This window comes from Grammomys surdaster, unplaced genomic scaffold, assembly GCF_004785775.1.
Source record: "Grammomys surdaster isolate TR1022 unplaced genomic scaffold, NIH_TR_1.0 238, whole genome shotgun sequence".
Lineage (NCBI taxonomy): Eukaryota > Metazoa > Chordata > Mammalia > Rodentia > Muridae > Grammomys > Grammomys surdaster.
In genome coordinates this window covers 2,378,480-2,399,178 of record NW_021604683.1, presented here as the reverse complement: position 1 = coordinate 2,399,178, position 20,699 = coordinate 2,378,480, and the positions used below count along the sequence as shown (strand labels likewise).

The 20,699-nt window shown below is 51.4% G+C and overlaps 1 protein-coding gene across 1 annotated transcript in view; it reads right to left on the bottom strand.

The window, feature by feature from the left end:
- Cdh4 (cadherin 4) overlaps positions 1-20,699 on the bottom strand; it is a 465,577-nt gene that overhangs the window by 36,762 nt on the left and 408,116 nt on the right. Inside the window, exons 6-7 of the mRNA XM_028774065.1 lie at positions 16,992-17,136; positions 3,110-3,282 (exon numbers count right to left, since the gene is read on the bottom strand). Of these exons, the coding sequence (XP_028629898.1) occupies positions 3,110-3,282; positions 16,992-17,136 (318 nt within the window). The remainder of the gene's footprint in view (positions 1-3,109; positions 3,283-16,991; positions 17,137-20,699) is intronic.

Below are 20,699 nucleotides of genomic sequence, written 5' to 3'. Positions count from 1 at the left end.
GGAAGGAGGAGAGGGAAGAGGAGAGGGAGGAGAAGAGGAAGGAGGAGAAGGAGGAGAAAAGGGAGGAGGAAAGAGGAAAGGGAGGAGGAGAGGGAGGAAGAGGGGGAAGAGGGGGAAGAGGGGGAAGAGGGAAGAGATGGAGAAAGGGAGGGGGAAGAGTGGGAGGAACGGGTAGAAGAGACAAGGAAGGAGAGGTTGGGTATCACTGAGCTCCCCAGCAGCCATGACCCATCAACATTCCAGTATCTTGCCAAGGGCACAAAGTCTGCTTCCTCCTGGACAGATCCCTCATCCTTCATTGTTCAATTGACAGGTCCCTCTATGGAGGCAAGCCTTTGGGCCCTCAGCCCAATTAGCACATGGTGCTGGGCACACACGGTCAGTTTCTCCAAGGGAAGAGACTGGGGTCTCATGGCAATGAAATGGACTTCCTGTGGCCCCTAAGGTGTCGTGAGCACCAGTTCTCCCTCCAGCTCACAAAGGCAGCCAGCCCCGGTGACCCATGGGAAGAATGGCATAGATGCTGGTGTTCTGGACCAGGCTTGAGAGGACCAGTGCCATCAGGGGAGTCCCAGGAGCATAGGCATTTGTGTCCCCAGATGGCTTTCATTGCAACTGGGGCCTGTCAGAGTTGTGCTTTCTGTGTCTGGGCCCTGGAGACCAGTTACTGGTTGGGGTAACACAGAAGGGTCTGTATGGGTCCCTGTTGGATCTCTGAGCCCTCCCATCATGCACCATTCCCCAGTTACAGTTTACTGCTTCCTACCTAGAACAACACACTGAGTCAGGGCCTGAATCTGTCTGTTCACTGCCTGGGCTGCAGGGCAGGGCATATAGTAGCCACTCAACTCTCAGAATGAGACATGCCCTGTATCACCCTCGCCCACTGCATTGCAGGCTTTCCTTGGGATAGGCTTAGGCCTGAGTCTCAACTCCAGTCCACCTGGGCTCATACGCTCCTGCTCTATAGGAGCAAGGGTTCAAACTCAGGCTGTCCTGATTTAGTGGAGAGCAAGATGGTGGGGGACTGGGAGCCACTGGCTGGGCCCTGACTCTCTGGGTGATGGCATCAGAGGCTCTTGCCAAATGTGTAGATTGGAGACCTCTTTTGTGTGACAATGTCTACTGGTTTGTTCCCAGGGGCCTCCTCCTCTAGCCCCTGTACCTGGATGGGTTTCTGTGCCAACCCTGTACTTCCTTACAGGACCTTGTTATGGTCACCTCGTCTGCTGTCTCCGAACACAGGAAGGTCAGATTCTCCTAGCTAAAGACAGCCTGCTAAATGCGTCCATCTTCTGTTTGGAATTTAACCCAGTCTCTATCCCTGGCTTTCAAACCTCGAGGATTAACGTAGTCACGCCTGAAGCCACTTGCGTCCTTCGGACAGGATCTCCTAGTTCATCGCTACTCAGCTGCTGTCTGTGCGCTCTTCCCTCTCCATCAACTCAGCTCCATTTCTGGAGAATGAGATGGAAACGGGGGAGAGAAGAGAATTTTGCTGGGATTGAACATTAGCAATTGAAGTAATTGAGGAAGACAGGAGAAAGCAGGTCACTGTAGTGTGCCTGTCCAGCCACAGAGAGGAGGGGAAGGGAGGAGGAGTGGGAGAAGGAGGAGGAGGGAAAGGAGGAGGGAGAGGAGGAGGGAGAGGAGGAGAGGGGAGAAGGAAGAAGAGGGGAAGGAGAAAGAGGAAGGGGAAAGAGGAGGAGGGAGAAGGGGAGGAGGCAGAGGAAAGCACCGAGGTTGAGGTCTGCTCCATTATGCCAGCCCATGTGGTGTTGGGACAGAATGGATGTCTGAGGCAAGCTCGGCCACACACCCCAATTCCCAACCTCAGTTGCATACAGCATGAGGGCACCTCCTAATGTCTCTCTTTCTTTATTGAGTGTGCGCACACACACACACACACACACACACACCACATATCCCTTTGACCCTTAAAGCTCAAAGGCCAGCATTGCCATTCCCATTCCATCACAGATGAAGGTCAGGTGACACACTGTGGTCACACAGCCAGAGAAGGCCACATCTCAGCTGAGTAGAACCCACACTGTCTTTAAGGCCAACACCCCTCCCCTCCTGCCACATAACTGCAGAGGGTCAGTGCCCACCCTGCACTGCTCTACAACTTAGATAGTCAGGGACAGTTTGAATTTTCTAGAGAGTTCTGAGTTTTAGACCCAAGATGGGAACTGAAGGCCTCAGTAGCTCCTCCATAGCTTTCAATGCCCTCCCACCCCCATTCCCCAGATGTGGGCACTCCTGGGGAGGAGATGTGCTACTTCCTTGCAGCTCATTCCCACAGCTGACCACCAGGAGCCACTACTTCTGACTGAGCAGCCCTGGATAAGGCCCTGCAGACCCAGAGAGTAAGACTGTGGAGCTTCCAGAGCTGCTGACTTGCAATGGGGACAGCCTGGGCTACCAAGACTGAGTACTGCAAGAAGCTGTGGCCACACTTCTAAAAAGGAGCCCCAGTGGGTGCCACTGTGCTCAGTGGGTCTCCCTCCTGGTCCCCAGTGTGGCCAGTCTCTGTGGTCACAGGATGCACAGGAAGTCAGTCTGTGGTGAGGGCAGACAACATTGTCCTGATGCTGCTGCCTGGGAACTGTCAGGTCTTCTTGAAAGTGGGCTGGACAGGGATAGGCCGTCAGCTCTATTTCTGGCTGGTCAACCTTCTCTTAAACATATCCCAGGTCACAGAACCCTGTCCAGGTAAGTGACCATCTCTGATAATCCAGGAAGGCTTGGTGTTAAGGAACACCCACCCTCTTACGGCTAGTATGTTAGGGAAGGCTCACAGCTACTCACATATGGTGGTCTAGCTCAGAAAGGTGGGCTTCAAGGGACCCCAGACCTGGAGTATAGTGGTGACAAGACTCTGAGAACTGGGGAGTTCACCACTTTTCTGAATCCCTGCTACACATACCACTGGGCATGCTGGGATATCTCACAGGTGCCAGCTGGTGACCCACCCAGAGCACTGAGCGAGGCGAGTGCCACTCTGGGTCTGTCTCCCTCCAGCCCAAGCAGGAGCCAACACTGAATGCTAGTGGTGTGTCTGGATCACAGAGCCTGTTGCTCCCGTGTGGTTCACAGCCCAGCTCACCTCTCGGTCCAGGCCTGCTGCTACTGTCACGATGTCCCCTGTTTCGCTGTTGATGGTGAACATGTTCTGGGATGGGCTCTGGGGTGTCTGGGTGACAATCCGGTACCTCACCATGCCGTTGGCTGTGGTGCTGTCATCTGCATCGTTGGCTGTGACAGTCATCACGTATGTACCTGGAACAGACAGCAGGTCGGATGGGGATGGTCTGACCCCAGACACCTACCCCACCACATACCCTGGCCACACACCCAGGGCTCTCAAGGCAATGGCCTGTGCCTGCAGCATCCTTCTCCACAGTGTGGTTTAGGAGCTGCCACTTGTCTGAGGTAGCTCAAGGGCAAAGCTCCTCAGTCCATACCTGAGGGAGTTCTCCTAAGTGCATGGTTCCCTGACATTATTCTGAACTCTTTCTCACTCTGCAGAGGACAGAGCCAACCTGGACTGGGAAGTGATTTTTCACTTTTCTTGGGGAGCTAGCATCAGGACCAGCCCTGAGTTAGGACTGTCAATGTCCTGAGCTGCAGGGCCTGAGGCTGGGGACAGAATCCTTGTGCAAGACTGTTTCCTGAGGACCAAATGATCCAGGTGAAGTCCTGCTGGTGGGTATAAATGGAAGGACTCCATAAAGATGCTGTAACTAAAACACAAATAACACACATAAAGTTTTCCCTAAAAAAAAAAATCCAAAAAACAAGCCCAGGGTTTTGATATCCTCGTGAAATTGAAAATAGCTATCTCTACCATGTAACTGCAGAAGGCAATCCTCACCCTGGAGAGAAAGGACAACCATCACCAGCCCCTCCTCATCCTTTCTCCGAGCTTCCCAAGCTCCGATCTGATCTCTTTTTCTCCACATTTGCCTATTCTGGGTGCTTCAGGTAACAAGGTTATATGATCTGTGGTCTTTTGTGTCTGGCTTTGTTCACTGAGCCTAGGATTTCCAAACCTTCTTCTTCTTCTTTTTTTTATATGACGGAGTGCTACTCCATTGTGTGAATGAGATGAACACGCTACACTTACTGACTGAATGCTTGTGGCGTGCTGGCTGTGATGCTCTGCGCTCAGCTTTCTGAATGAGGTCAACCAGAGAACAGTCCACCCCCTTCTCACTGATACTGAGAGAGGCACCACAGACAGGCAGATACTGAACTGTAAGTGAACAGTGTTTCCTAGGAATAAGGGAGACCCATGCTCATGAAAAGACACATGGGTTAACTGAGTGGGGAAGTGGACTGTGGTCATCCCCAGTGGGACACTTCTGGGACCTCAGCACTCAGGAAGCTGAGGCTGGAGGATTGCCACAAGTTCAAGATTGGCCAGGTTCTAGGGCAGCCTAGGTTGGACAGTAAGATCAAAATAAACTGAAGAAAATGTGGTCTGCAGAAGAGGCAGAAAAGGCTCTCCAAGAGAGGAGTTGGCAAAGGAGAGGCAGTAGACCCTGGCTGGAGAAGGGAAGGCCCTGGGGAGGAGTTCTGCCTGTTGGGGGAACAAAGTGGACAGGCCACAGGGCCAGTTAGATGTGAATCTGCAGTGAGTTCAAAATAGAAAGTTAGCTGGAAAATGTATCCACAGGTCCTGAAGTTCATATCTAGGAGGGCAGAGGAAGGAGTTCATTGGGCAAGTTTGTAACGGGCTTCTGGCTACCATGTAAACTAGGGTGGGTCTGCAATGAATAAGACAAAGCCCTGGGAGAACACTTGAGACTTCCGTGCTGTACCCAAGCTTTTATGCTGGGTTCACTGAGGCCAACCCTGGTCTTTAAAGTAACAATGTATAACAGGGAGGAGAGAGACTGACATATGACCTCACAACCTGTAGCAGGTTTGGCATGAGTGTGGCAGGCTAGGCAGGATCTGCTGATTTTCTTCTGAGAGTGAGTTGGTGTCACTTGGGCATCAAATGATTAAATGTGTGTTGGGAAAGGAGAAAAAGAGGGAGGGAGAGAGAGGGAGGGAGTGAAGAAGGAAGGGAGGGAGAAAGAGAAGGGAAAGAGGAGGGAGGGAGGAGGGGGAAAGGATGGAGGCAGGGGGAGAAGAAGGGAGGGAATGAGAGAGGGAAGGAGGGAGGGAAGGAAGGAGGGAGGGAGAGAAGGAAGAGTGGAAAGAGGGAAGGAGAGAGGGAAGGAGGGAGGGAGAGACAGAGAGAGAGGAGGGATAGAGGAGGGAGAGGAAGGGAGGGAGGGAGCGAGGGAAGAGTCCACCAGAGTGGGGACTGGGGGCTGAAGTTACTGAGGAAGAAAGAAGAGCTCATGAAGCCAAACCCATAGTTTGGAAATCAAGAGACCTGGCTGTTTTCACAGCCAGCCCTTAGGGCGAGGTGAGGATGCTCCAGGCTTGAACACTTTGAGCCAAAAGGAAGAAGCAGGCCACGGGTTGCCATGGAAACGACCCAGGAACATTCCCAGCCTCTAGAGCAGAGCAGGGGCTCGGCAGGTTTAGTTTTTCTTTCTGAAAGGTGCAGAGAGAAGCGGGAGGAGGAGCCCTGGAAAGCTGCCCTGGTTACAGAGCCCCTCCCTCCTGCTGCCCACGGGTGCTCTACATCCCAACAGCCTCAGTGCTGTCCACGAAGCAGGCCCTTGAGGATGTCTGATAGTCTGAGGAGCAGGCACTCGGGCAGCCTCTGCCATGTTTGCCTCCTGTGAGTGTCAGCTTATCCTTCAAGCCTGAGAGGTGGTTGCCTTTCTCAACTCTCCCCTTCTTGGCCTCTCTCTTTATACCTGACTGTCCATGCTTCCCGCATGTGAATGCTTTTGCTCCTATACACCCTGATGCTCAGGATTTGGGTGGATGGATGTAACCTGGGCTAATGGCCACCCCCAGGCACAGTGAGGAGCACAGGACAGTTGTGCACATGCCCCATGCAAAGCTGTGGGAGGCAGAGGCAGAGGAGGGCCCAGGAATGAGGAAGGGCCATTAAATGGTAGACTGAAGCAGAGGAGAAGCTACCTGGCACAAAGCCCTGGACCTGTGCAAAGGACCCAGAAAACAGTGGGCACTGTTGGTCAGCAAGAGGCAGGAAACTTCCAGGAAGTCCCAGATGTTGGGAAGGAGCAAAGGGAGGAGGATGGGGACCCAGAAGTCACAGGGAAGTTGCTGACAGTGGGTTCAAGTGGAGATGCAACAGTTAGTGGAAGATGTGACCACCAAGGCCTTCATCTCTGAGGGAGAAAGCAGCTCTTCTGTGATGGTACACTGGGATGAAGGAGCTGCCAGGACAGGCTGAGGCCAGGGTATGGTGTCTCACACAGAAGGGCTTCACTTGCTTCCAGAATGGCCCAGCATTGTTCACCTGGGCACAGCCTAGGGCACTTGTATTCTGGCTCATTGAGGGCAGGTTGTCAGCTTCATTATGGCCCAGAGACTGAAAGGCAGGGGAGGCCCCAGGGACAGTGAGGAAAACCGTTGGCGGTTTCAGTCTTGGAGCTGTGGTGAGTCTTCCTGGGTGTATCCAACAGGCAATGAGGCTAGCCTTGGGCCCAAGTCAAAAGGGAGAAGAGACACCCTCTCTGGGGACTGTGGAAGGTGTGGCTGTGGAGGCCAGGAAGGGAAGTGTGCTCATCTGAGCTCATGCCTAGGGCCATGCAGAAAGCCAAGAGGGCCAGGACACAGGATGGGCAGTGGTTGTGGGGGCAGGGCACAGAGACATCCTTTCATCACAGGGTGGTTTGGGTCTGCATCACCTCATGCCCAGGCTTTGAGCATAACTCATGTGTAGAGAGATCCGTATCTGCCCCTAACAAAAGTGTATGGAGAGACAGCCTCAGTAGTCCTTCTATGGGGCTTCAAAAATATGTTTTCACTTGTAAAATACTGCACAGTACCCTAGTCACGTAGAAGCACCTCAAAAAGTCCAGAAGCCTAGAAGCAGTTGCTGGCTGCATCAGCATCTCAAAGATGCTTTCCAGACATCCATAGGACATCATGGCCCCCATATTGGGATGTAGAATTGGGGTGGGAGGGGAGACAGATGTCATTGGTGACTTAGAAAAGAGCTCACTGCTGAGTTGCCTGGGGCTGTCTCTTGTCTCGAGAGTGACAGGAGACCACGGTCTCCCAGATCTTGGGGACAGAGTATGAATGTCATCACGACCCTTCACAGCATGGCGTTTTCTTGCTTCCTCAGTGGAGTGCATTGAGTTCTGCGCAACTTGAGTTACAGAGCATTCAGTGAGCTGGATTTATTGGTCTCAGCAGGGAAGTAGGCAAATTGATTGCTCTGCAGGACCCTTGAATCCCACAGACAGATGCATAGCCTTGAGCTGCTGGGAGGGCGCGTCTGAGTTATGGCTTCTGCCAGTGGCCTGGAGAGGACCACAGGCAGTGGCCTGGGGAGGACCACAGGCAGTGACCTGGGGAGGACCACAGGCAGGACACATTTTTCTCCAGACCCTTGCTTACATTTTACAGGTCAAGTGCTGAGCACAGTGCCTCTACCCTATAAGGGAGGCTGCCTGGTCTTACTCAGCTGGGGTGCGTGAGACATCCTGGAGGAAGCCTTGAGGGAGAACTCAGAGAATGTTGCACATTCATGATTTGCAGTCCTTGCAAAGGGCCTGCATTTGTCCCCTTTAGACTAGGCACAGGGCCAATGGTCAGCCGGTATCAGCCACAGGGCTCTGGATCTCTGGCACTAGTCTATGCCTTGTCCTGGAATTTTTTTTTTTTTCGAGACAGGGTTTCTCTGTGTAGCCCTGGCTGTCCTGGAACTCACTGTGTAGACCAGGATAGCCTCGAACTCTCGAACTCAGAAATCCGCCTGCCTCTGCCTCCCAAGTACTGGGATTAAAGGCGTGCGCCACCACCGCCCGGCCGTCCTGGAATTTTTTATTTGGAGTGTTTTCACTGGGTCCCAAAAGTCACACGATTAAAGCACTTTGTCTAGTGACACAAAAGCAAGGAGGCCTGGGGTGGGACCAAAGGGTTGAGGAGCCATAGTCACAGCCCTGGAGAGGCACAGCCACCCCGCCAAGGATCTTCTCTACCCTCCAGGTTTGGCAGGAAGGAACTGAGTCCTGGGAACCTCCCAAGCAGTGCCTGGAGATGCTCAGATGGTGGTCCTGGCCAGATAACCTTGGCTCTGAGTGTTACTTGGAAGGTTCCAGTGGAGGAGGAAATGCTGGATTTCCAGGGCATTCCTGGAAGGGATCTGTGCTTGTCTTTTGGGATCACTATAGCAAAGTGTTCCTGACTGGGGCTTACATAAGTGTTTATGCCCACAGCCAGTGTTGTGGGATGAATAGGTCACTCTCCCTCCTGAGGTCCCAGAAGCTTTTCAGTTGCTAGAGGTGGTTTTCAGCTCCAGGGATTCCTGGCTCATGGCCACACCCCTCCAAACTCTGCCCACCTTTATCTTCACTGGTAAGTCAGCTTCCTCTTTCCTTCTTGAATTTGTCCTGACTAGCAATATGTGCAAAGCTGACCCCCTGTTCTTAAAGTAGGCCATGCTCTTCCGTCCTGTGGGGACTGAGTTTGGGGGTCCAGCCTTGTACCCAGTGTTTATGGGGACTATGTGGAGGATGGGGTGGGAAGGACTCCATACTGACAGCAGTGACTAAGCACAGGAGGCTGTGACCTTTGTGTGACATGTACCTGGATGGCCTGGGTAGCTTCAGAGGCCAGGCTGGGCTATGAGCTCAGACACCTCATTGCCAATCCAATCTGAATCTGGCTGTGACCTCCCTGGTACTCGGCTGGCTGCTTTCATCTCCTCTTCAAGTCTTAGGTTCTTTCTTTTTGGAAGCTGGAGCTGAAGGTGTTTTGAGTCTTAGTCTGGAGAAGACTGATCTGGGCTCTACATTCAGTGCCATTGCAGCGGGTACCACGGGGCCAGCGAGGCCACACCTCCTCCTTGTGTTGTGAATGGTGAGGTGGTGCCCAGTGTCCCCTGCTGACACCTTCCTTCTCCCACTCAGTGAAGTCTGAGGCTACATAGATCTCCCAGGCACTCTTCTGAGTGTTGCTGAGTGTTTGCCCTACTGCAAAGCCAGACCACCAGCACAATGGCAGGGCTCGTAGCCACCCACATGCACCGTGGAGGGAGCACCCACCTGAGCCACATCTGTGCTGGCCTGGCTGCTAGTCAGAGACTGAGAAGGAAGCTGATTTTCCAGAGCTTTCTCTGGAGGTCTCTACAGCCTCCCACCCCTTCCTGGAGAAAGACTTGGATTTTTCTCCGTGAGCAGAGCCAGGCAAGTCAAAAGAGCCATCTTTTCTCTGGGCTCAGGGGTGTGGCCCGCCTCTCACCTGGAGGGTGACGGTACCTCCTTTCTGAACGCACTGGCAAGTAGCGGGGGAGCACGGAGGACTCCAGGTTCCACTCTTCCTTGGAACCCATGTACCACGGTGCCACACGCCTTAAAGGATTAATTTCACAAGCCTTAAATTGCAGTTTAATTTGAAAACTAATTCAGCCCCATAATTGGCTTTCTGCTCAAATCACTGAGGCTAAAGATTTAAATTCGTAATATTCAGATGACTTTCAAGTATCTGGTGCCATCTGTGCACCAGGCCGTGGCATTAATCTAAGGGGACTTCCACCGGCGCAGAAATGAAATAAATAAATACGGGGGCTTGCTAATAGAATAATCTATTCAAGCCGGAGCCCTGCCTTGTACAGATGAGCGTTTCTCTCATTCCTGATTTGTAGATTCTTCTGCTATTTAATATATTTTACGTGACATCAATTTCAGAATTCATAGCGGCGGGGTCTCCACGCTGCTACAAAGGGTCAGGGTGTGCAGGGAGTTACGACAGCTGACTGAGAGGTCAAGATGCAGCTTTGCTTGGGCAGCTTGAGAAATGATGCTCCAGGCTGGCTGTGGGCTTTCAGGCTGGAAGCATGGCAGAGGTTCTGTGGCCAACCTGAGGGTGCTCCAGAAAGGAGATGGGGTCTGGGGAGAGGACACAGTGGGTAAAGAGCTTCCTGCACAAGTGCACCGACTCAGGTTTGAATCCCCAGGGTCCACATGAAAGTCGGACACAGTAACACTCAAATCTGTAATCCCAGCATGGGAGGATGGGCATGGAGACAGGAGAGTGGATCCCCCGGGGAGCTCATGGGATAGCTACTACCCTGGTGAACAGAGCTTATTTTTAAAAGGTGGAAGGTGAAGACTGGGGTCCTCTGACCACCACACTCACACTTTAGTGAGCACACATCGGCACACATGTACAGGAACAAGCACACGCATGCATATGAGCACACACATATTGCACATACACAATAATTTTTTTAAAAAAGGCAACGTGTGTGTGGCCGGGGTGATTCTGGGGAAGGGAGCCCAGTTAACAGAATGCTGTTCTAGGTGAGACCCTGTACCTTACCTAGTGTGCCATCTGTCATGGTGTGAGTGTGAACTTACCCTCTATCCCAGGCCTGGGTGAGCCCTGAACCCTAGTGTGCCCTCTGTCATGGTTGAGTGTGAACTGCCCCGCAGAGGTGCCTGTATTTGCACACTTGGTCCCTACTTGATTGTGCTTTTTTGAGGTCATGGAAACTTTCAGGGGCAGAGTCTGTCTTGGGGGAACGTGAGTCACAGAGGAGAGGCTTTGAGATATTTTGTAGTCTGAGATCTCCTCCTCACCCTGCTTCCTCTCAGGTCTTTGCCTCCTGTCACAGAGATGTGAGTAGTCCTAGCTGTATGCTTTTGTCACCACAGAGCCACGTGGCACATGCTTCCTCTCACTGATGGACTGACCCTTGAACTGCAAGTGGAGGTAACTTTTTCTTTAGTAAGTCACTTTTGCCTCAGCACTGAGGAAGGCCACCAACACCCCTCCCAGGCCTCAGTGTTGCTGTAACTCACTCCCAGCCAGTGGGTGTGTATGTGTTTCCAGAAAGACTCTCATCTGAGGAGGCCGTAGCAGCCCATTGAGTGGTGAAGGTAAGGACTCCTGATGTAGGTAGGATCTCTAAGGATGGCTGGCACACAGCAGGAAGGTCAGCTGGCTTCTAAACATATCTTCCTACATTTCTGAAGCGATGTTAAATTCAACAAAAGCGACTTGTCGAAGTTGGGGAAACGATTCGGGCTCTCTTGTCCAGTTCTCCTCATCCACCAAGTAGGTGTTTTTAATTTCCATTTTATCAGCATGTAATGAAAAGTCTTTTCTGGGCCGCACCAGGGTCACTTGGTGACCTTTACAATAGTAAACCTGGGCAAGCAGAGCCCCTGGGTTCCACACAGATGTTGGGTGGGGAGCAGATTTTGAGGGAAGGGAGGAAACTCAGATACCTTCCATCCCAACACCCGCACCTACGCCTGTCACAACAGTGACACGGGCAAGGACTGCGGGCTGCGTGGGAGAGTAATTCTCAATGCACCTCTGAGAACAATCTAATTAGTGGCAGACAGAGACACGAGCGGTCACCGCAGAGGGTGCGCAGATGGTGAGAGACACGGGACAAGATGCTGTATGTCACTTGTCATTAGGGAAACACACTCTCCGACTGTAGCACACATCGCTGTGCACCCACCCACCCACAGCTACACACAGAGGCTGGCGGTGCAGAGGTGCCTGCCGTTCACCATGGCAGGCACAGCACAGGGGCAGCTCCTCGAGGAAGGGCATGAAAGTGTCTTACAGTGTGATCCACTGCTTATAAATGCTATCCTTGGATCCCAGTGTCCTCTAAAAACCCTTGCCTTGCTCAGCAAGGGGTGCTGTTGGGAGCGGGTGACAACATGCCATGTTTTGCTAGGAAGGACTCCAAAAAGCTTGGGCTAAAGGCTTGGTTCCTAGCAGGCAGAGACTCTGCTCACTGAGAGGCCATCGGATCATGAGAGTTTCAACCTTGCCAGCAGGTCCATTCCCTGGTGGACTCCTGGCTGGAAGGAAGGCTTTGCTATTAGTATTAGTGGTGGAATCGGAGGTGGGGCTCACTGGAGGAAGTCTGTCACTGGGTGTGTATTTGAGGGGTATATTTTGTTCCTGGCTACTCGGCTTGCACTCTTTGTTGCCAGCTGCTCTGGTGGTTCCTCTGCCACATTCTTTCGGTATGAGATTTCAACCTCCCCTCAGACTCATGGCCACGGAGCCAGGCAACCATGGGCTAAACTCCCTGAAATGGTGAGTTTCCTCCATATAAGGTGACCGTGCCAGGGACTGTGCCACAGAGATGGGAGCTACCACACGGTATGAGCTGGCACGCCTGTGGACCTTTGTCTCAGAGAAACGAAGCTTCATCTTCAAACATTCTACCTATATGTTTGCTCTTAGCAGCTCCATCTTGATGGTATCAAGCTGGGAAGTCCTTTTCGGATGACAGCCAGCTAGCAAACTGTGGCACATCTGTGACTTATACTATGGACCTCTGCCCTGGGACCTATGTGACAGTCTGGATGAAGGAAGCAGGGAGCAGACGGGAAACAGTTGGATTATCAACCCTGTTCCCAGCCATCCGCTTCCTGTACCAGGTTCCATATTCCAAAGGTTCCATGAGCCCACGATGGGCATTTATATCACCACATATATCTTTATAGGCTTTTTTTGTCTTGATGGCTGGGGTCACAAAGCCACATTGAGTGGCAAAACTGCATAGAAACAGACACCTAGACACAAACACCTACACAAACAGACACACATATGTGTAGGCTCACATACAAACATAGACATACATAGATATACACACACAGACACAAACACCTACACATACACACATATACATATATAGGCTCACACACAAACACCTACACAGATACACACACATACATGCATAGGGTCACACATAAACATAGATATACACAGACACACACACACAGACACCTACACATATGTACACATACATATCCATACATGCATAGGCTCACACACAAGCATAGACACACACACATATCCATACATGCATAGGCTCATACACAAACATAGACACACAGAGATATACACACAGAGACACAAACACCTAGACGCTGACAGACGTATGCACGCAGACACATAGGTACACATACACAGATACATACACATAAGTGAGTCCAGGTGATACTGGCCATCCCTTAACATGGCTGTGGTTGAACTGATGCTACCTCCTGAGCATGGTCTATGAGCTGGTTTGGAAGACTATACTGTGGGAGCCCGGTGAAGGGTGGTGGTGGTGGTGGTTGTATTTTTTCTCACAACTATATGTGAATGTATGTTTTCTCAATGAGCCCATAATTTAGACAAAAAAAAAACCCATTTCTAGTGAATTCCTACAATTGAGAGAAGACTGAGGTTGGGGAGGAAACTGAGGGGACCCCAGGCTGCTTGTGGGACCCCAGGCTGCTCATGAGCGGCCCTGAATGAACCCCACCCTTCAACATTCTCTGCCAGCTTAGTCAATATTTAATCTTTCGCCATTTGTTTTCCATTAGGACGTATATCTGAAACCTCTCATTAGCCCGTAGTTCCAGAGAATAATGACTAATTTCCAACAGTAGCTTTCCTTTCTCCTGCAAAGACCCTTCCATTATTGTAATTTACTGACGGAGGAGGAGAAATTGCAGACAATTTCCAGGGCCCAGGGACTGTGCTACAGGAAGGGACGCCATGTCCTCGCCTCCTCTGGGGTCTGGGGAAGAAGGAGGCGCCAGGTTAAAGTGACATCATCTGGTTTCATCCCATGGTTGGTCTGAATACGTGACTGAATACGTGACTCCTTCAGGGACCAGAGACAGATTTCATAGTTCCAGGAGCCTTGAAAGTCACTCAGAACTCACGCCCAGACCTTGGATAGCTAGCTGCGAGCATCCTGAGAGCAGGGTTCAGATCTGTGAGGGCTTCCGTTGCCTGGCTGGCTCTGGGAAAGGACTCACTGTTTGTGTCCGCAGGCTCAATGTCTTATGGGGATTTCTGAGAGGTGCTGAGGTAACATGCTGCTTCTGTTGTCCTAATGAGTCAATGCCAGCTATGCATGCTGCCTTTATTTATTTATTCATTTATTTATTTATTTATTTATTTATTTATTTATTTATTTTCTGTTGGCTTTCAAAGAAGGTGTGGGAAGCCTGGTTTGTGAGAGGAAAGGTCAGGAGAATTTCAGGCCCATTAGCTAAGCCCCAGGTCCTGGATGAGAGGCCACCTGCCTCTGCGCTAATGAGAACACACCCCAGCTGAGCTGAGCCTTCCCTCCAGCCCCTCCAAGATGTGCCCTTGGCTGCCCTCATTCGGTTCCTTCGGTTGCTTGTAGCTAATTTGCCCGCCCACCGCCTGCCCCTGTCCCTCCAGGGACTGCCTTAGGATGAGCTGCCTAAGATTCCACAGAAATAATGTTACATCCCATTCTCTCCGGTGACACCGGGCTTGCCAGTGTCTCGCCATCCTGAAAGACAATCATTCGAAAATGCAATCGTCTTGTTGAAGCAGCAGTCCCCAGAGACGGGGCAATGACAACCTCTGCCAATGGAGGAGAGTGTGATAAACGTTTGCCCTCCTGCCCTAGTCAGAGGAGAGGCTGACTCCTCATGGGGCCCATGGAGCCTGGGAGCAGGTGGCTCCTTGGAGGACAGCCTGCCCTGCTCTGCTTGCTCTGTATTTCTGAGAAAAACCTGCTTCTATTTTGCCCAGTACTCTGCTCAGAATCACTGCCAGATCTCCAGGGCTGGGGCTGGCGGATAGATAAGGTGCAGGAAGCTAGGTACATAACGAGGGAAAAGTAATGGGGAAACCTTGTGATATGTCTGAGAGTTGCTCAGGGCACAGCCATATGGAATGTTTTGCTGTCTGTCTGAATTTCAAGGTTACCCGGGTGTCACGTGTTTTTAAATGTCTATACCTGGTGTCTTCAGCAGAGGCTTCTGTGACCTCATTCATCCTACCCTTCCCAGGGTAAGTCTTGTCCAGTGAGGTCCTTCCACCCCTCATCACAGGACATAGCTCAGTAGGATCACCTAGGGGTTTGTTAACCCCTAGGCTGACATCTCCCAAAGGGATCAAGCTAGCGGGGTTAGCGGATGTGGGTCTGGCTACTTTGTATCTCTATATAAGCCTCCAGCAGGGTTGGGAAGGTGGGTACCTATGTTGTGATTCACATACACAGCTGGCTGGGTCTACAGTGTCCTCGCTGCTAAATGGTGACTGGTACATTTGCTTGTCAGGACCGTGGAATGTGGAGATGTTGAAATCTGACTCGTAGTGAGGGCCTGGCACATGGTAAAGCCATATGTCCTCTGGGTCTGTGGGAAGACAGGCTCTTGGGTCAGTTCTCAGGGGAACAGACACAGGGGCTCACCTCCTGGGTTGGGAGAAGGGTTTGATTGTTTGGTGGGCCTTGGTCTCTGACTTGATTTCCTAATTCAGATTGGCACAGAGCCTTCCTTTCCTACTTTCTCTTTGAACACATATTCCTCTCTCCTATGCTTCAGCCCTAGTCTAATGTTACCATAGAGACAAAGACAAGACCAAAAGCCAAAGCAGCATCTCCCACTTTAACAATCTAACACTTGGTGCCTGACCCAGGATACAAACAATTAGAGCAATCCCTAATGGCTCCTGGGCCTCACCCCAAATGGCCAGTCTTGTGGAGGGCAAGCGATGTTAAACAATTTACTACTTTAAACATGTTTGCCTTGAAATATGAGGACCTATGTTCAATTTACAGAAGCTATGTAAAGAAGCCAGGCACAATGGCACATGCTTACAAACCCAGAGCAGGAGAGGAATAGACAGATGAAGCCCTAGGACTTGCTGGCCTGCCAGTCTAGTCTACGCAGAGTTCTAGACTAGAGAGACCCTGTCTCAAGAAACAGAGTGGGTGAGCAAATGCTCAAGGTTAACCTCTGGTCTCCACATACACATGCTTGCATGTACATGGACACATGTGTACTGACACACATACACTGACATGCATGTGCTCATACATGTGCACTCTCACATGTGCGTTCGTTCACACATGTGCACTCACACACGTGTGCTCATACATGTGCATTGACACATATGCACTCACACATGTGCACTGATTCTCGTACATTGACACACATACCCTCACACATGTGTGCTCACACATGTGTACTGACACATGTGCACTGACACATGTACACACTGACACATATGTGTTCACACATGTATACTCTCACATGTGCACTCACACATGTGCCTCCTACATTCACACTCATCCCCTCCAAAAACACAATGAACCACCCTCCTGTTATCTATTCAGCTATGACCCCATGACCAATGGCCAGGTAACTTCTCATAATTGCTATAAAATATCTCCACTCCCTCTCAGGAGTCTGTCCATTCATCCTCTGTCTTTCTGTCCTTAATGTCTATTCTTCCTTAAAACTCATATCTGCAGGGAGCCGCTTTTATAACCGTCACCTGTCAATAAAAAAAGCTTGTGGCCAATGAGCTGAGGCAGGATTAGAAGGTGGGACATCGGCAGGGACAGAGAGAATTCTGGGAAATAGTGAAAGGTGAGGAAGATTCATCCAGGAACTATGAGGAGACAGATGCAAAACAGCAGGTAGCTGAACCCAGGTTGGAATAAAAGGAATAATAACGTAAGAGCAAGTCGGACGACAAGCCAAGACGTCCAGCCTAGGCATTTGTTAATAAATAATTGTCTCAGAGTTGTCACCGCTGGGAACTAAGGGGTTGGGAAGAAAGACTAGATTTTACACATATCAATTCTAGTCTGGTTAAAAGCTTAGCACCCCTGTCTAGGGTCTGTCGTCTCTGGCATGGCAGTCCCCTCTTCTCCTTCTGTACCTGAGGTGTGATTTCCATCAGACTATTCTCTGTTGCTACAGTGCCTGCTCTCTGCAGCCTCTCTGTACCCTGAAGTGTGTGAGAATGGGGGTTGTAAAGTCTTGGGCAGCTGTGTTGTATGTTAACAGTTCCAACCCCATGTCCTGCAGAGTGTGTGGGGTACCCAGGAAGCAAATGCTGACACATCCGCCGAGCCTTACCTGGCTTGGAGCCCTCATCCACAGAGCCATTGTAGACCTGGTTGATGAACTCGGGACGGTTGTCATTCATGTCGATGACGTAGATGTACAGATCGATAGGATTCTCCACCTTGTTGCCGTTCATATCCACCGCATGGGCTCGGAGCTGCAGAACAACAGACACATCAGAATTGGCAGCCACATTCAGGGGTGTGTCTGTCTCTGGTGAGGGTGGTTCCCTGGGGACTCACAGCTCTGGGATAGCACAATAGCTCCCTGCTCCCTGGGAAAAGAGGCAGGGGCAACCTGGGCAGGGCTCAGGTGGGACTGAGACACCCAGAAGCTTCTGTGACCCTTGGCCCTCCCCTCTGTGCAGATGGGGTCATGTTGGCAGAAACAGGTGGCATCCTCTGTCAGTGATGCCAAGGTCATCCAGGGCCCCTTGGTCTGATGTCTTCACATGCCTGGGCTGGACAGGTACTCGTCGGACAAGACTTTACATTTTCTCACGGTGGCTGCAGCTAGGCCACTGTGACTCACGGAGATGTGGAGCTTAGGTGTCTGCTCCCGAGAGTCTGACTGAGGGGAGGGCCTGGGGAGAGATCTTCATGGGGTCCATACAGGCGGAGGGTGTGTGAGGCTTCAGAGCTGGGTGCCAAGGAGGGGCAGAGGGAGGGCCAAGCTGGTCAGGACCTCCGGGGACCTGCTGTGCTCTCTTTGGGCTCAGCTGCCTGTTCACCCTCTAGAAGGTTTTTTGCCCCTGCTTCAGATATGTCTGCAGTTCTGAGCTTTCACGTAGGTGGAGGGTGAGCACAAGAGGCCCTGATGGCTCTCTCCAGACTGCTCTTGACACTGAGTGGCTGTGGATGTGCACAGAGGGGCCTGTCTTCCCTCCCCAAAGTGCCTGAAGTAGCTGTGGAGGGAGCTCCAGCTTGGGCAACAGCGAGGCGTGAGACCTGTAGGTTTTCATGCCTGGTTCCTGCAGAAGTGATGTCATCCTAGTACCTTGTCATGGGTGGACAGAGGACCTGCCAGTCACAGAAGCTCTGTGCTCACTGTGTACTAGTTAATTTGTATGATTGGTCTCATTGCTTTGACATTCTTGATGCCTTTTGGAACAGAGGCCACCCTCCACTTAACGCCAGGAATAAAACTCTATGCCTGTGCTGTACATGGGACAAGTGTGTGTGTGTGTGTGTGTGTGTGTGTGTGCAGTGGAGTGGGCTGTGCACCGATTGGCACAGGCTGAAGGTAATAAGCCTGAAAACTTGGAGCCTGCTGAGTCCTCCCGTAGGAAGATGATGGACGATACAGAGGAAGGCAGGGCTGTGAAGCCTCAGCTACAGCTGGTTCCCTGCCTGGGATACCCTGCCAACAGCTGCTACGTCCCAGAAGCATGAAAGCAATTTTGGGGATGCCCTGAAGCACAGGGCAGATAGAATATTCCAGTGGGAAATCAGAAGGCTTGATAGGGCTTCAAGTCAAGGCCTCCAGGAGGGGAGGAAGCAGGAAGTAGAAACTCCTCAGGCCAGGGACTTTCTCTTACAGACCATGATAATTAAAAACGAGTCTGTCTAATCTTGGAAGAAGTGAGTTTAATCAGTGAGCGGCTTCCTCCTGTGGGCATGAGGAAGCGAAGTGCTCTGGTACAGGGCTGACTCCCGGTGATCTGCCCAGGGAAAGAGGCACGGGGAGTGGGTAGGCTTGTTGCCTTTCTCCCAACCTTCAATCCCACACCTGGTTGAGCTTCCCTTTAGACTTGAGCATAGATGTCTCTAAAGAACACATTCTAGAAGTGGTGTGTGCATGAGGCAGGCAGGAGGATGGGGCTTTGGGGGGAGGAGGAGATGACAGGCAGAGGATGGGGGTGTGGCCTGCCAGAGTGGTCCTTGTCAGGGTGAGTGTGAGAAAGGCTGACAGAAGAGCACACAGCTCTCTGTCAAGTGTTACCTGAACTTCACAGAGTGAGGCAAAGTCCCGGGGTCGGGGGGGTTGGGGACTCCCAACACTTCCTGCAGAGCAGCCAGTGGCCAAGCTGAGCGCTTACCACCACCTGCTCCAGCCTCTCCACCTGACCCAAGCCTCAGTCTCAAACAGTCCACCAGCCCCCAATTATGAAGTCCAGTACAGAGGCCAGCTCCATTTCTGTGCCCTCCGGTTGTTCAGCCTGTGAATAAAATCATCTTCCTGCTCAAAAAGGACACAACAGCTTTCCAACTCCGCTCCTGAGGGAATCTCTCCACCCAAGCTAACAAGACAATTGGCTTCCTCGTTTCCTCATCCCGACCTTGGCCTCCACCACATGACAAGCCAAATGAAGATGCTCAGATGGTGTTTCCTGGGACATGCAGGGAGACGCTGTTGGCACCAGCCCCACTGCTGTCTGTGTCTGGTTCTGAAAATCTGGAGACCCAATCTTCTCACGGTGTGGGGCCATGAAGGAGTCAGTTGTTCCCCAGCTTAGAACTGCGCATGTTTCCCAAAACTTGAGCCATGCTTACACCAGTCATTTCTGGTTTCCCAGTGCCCAACAAAGGGCCCAGCACATTCTGAGTGCTCAAGAAGCGAACTTGGCACGGAAAGATGGATGTATGGTTAGGATGGACAAGTGGGTGGTGGGTAGGTAAACAGATGGGCAGTGGGTAGGTAGACAGGTGGACAGGCAGGTTGACGGATGGGTAAGTAGATGTCTGGATGGGCAGATGGTAGATGAACAGATAGTATGTGAGTAGGTGGTTGGATATGCATTTGGATGGGTACATGGATCAGAGGGTGATGAGTGGACGGGAAGGTGTTTGTAAGTGTGAGTGGATGAACACACAGATGAGAAATGAACTCAGTGGAAAAGGGGGTGTTTGGATGGATCACGCTTTTTCTTGAAGTTTCTGTGAAGATGGACAGCTGGAGAGCCTCTAATGGGGGCTGTGAGCCTGACTGTGGTCACTCTTTTGTCTTGGCTCATCATAGAAGCCATGGGATGTGCAGAAGCTCCTGGTCTGTGGACTATAAAATGCAGCTACTTAGGGCTCAGGTAATTGTCTCAGGACAGGAGACTTGTGGCTCAGAAGAGACAAACCACATTCCTGAAGTTGCTTCCCCAGTCGATCAGCACAGCACCGTACTCCTCAAGGCTTGTAGGGGTTTGTTGGGACAACCAGTAACAGACTCAAGCTTCTGTAATTCCCCCTTACAAAAACAGGCAGTAGGAAGCCTCAGGGCCAAGTTCTGTCCTTGCCTGAGGATATAGAATGGACAACCTGACAATCCTTGTGCACACGGGGCCTCCTTTGGAGAGAGGAGATGGACGATCAATCCTGAACAAATGGCCATCAGACAGAGGAGTACCAGGGTCAGCTAGCAATCAGCACAGAGCTGAAGCAAGAGGTTGCAGCAATTAACATGACAATATGGGGCAGACAGAGAATTCCTCCTTTGTTCTCAGCTGGTTGTCAAGCACTGGGCATCCAATATCTTGGCATTTAGCCGCAGGCACACACAGCACCCTGAATACGCCCACCTTTTTGCTCTTCACCTGATAGGGGTGTGATCTTTATAACTATACCACAGTTGAGATCTCTCAATGCTGAGAGGCCTGAGTCCAGGGTGGGCTCAGTAACTTGCCTGAGGTAAAAGTGCTGAGGCTGGCTCTCACAGGTGCTGGAGCAGAGCCCAGAGCCCAGGGGATCAGTCACAATGTCATTTGACCATTGAGAGAGAGAGAGAGAGAGA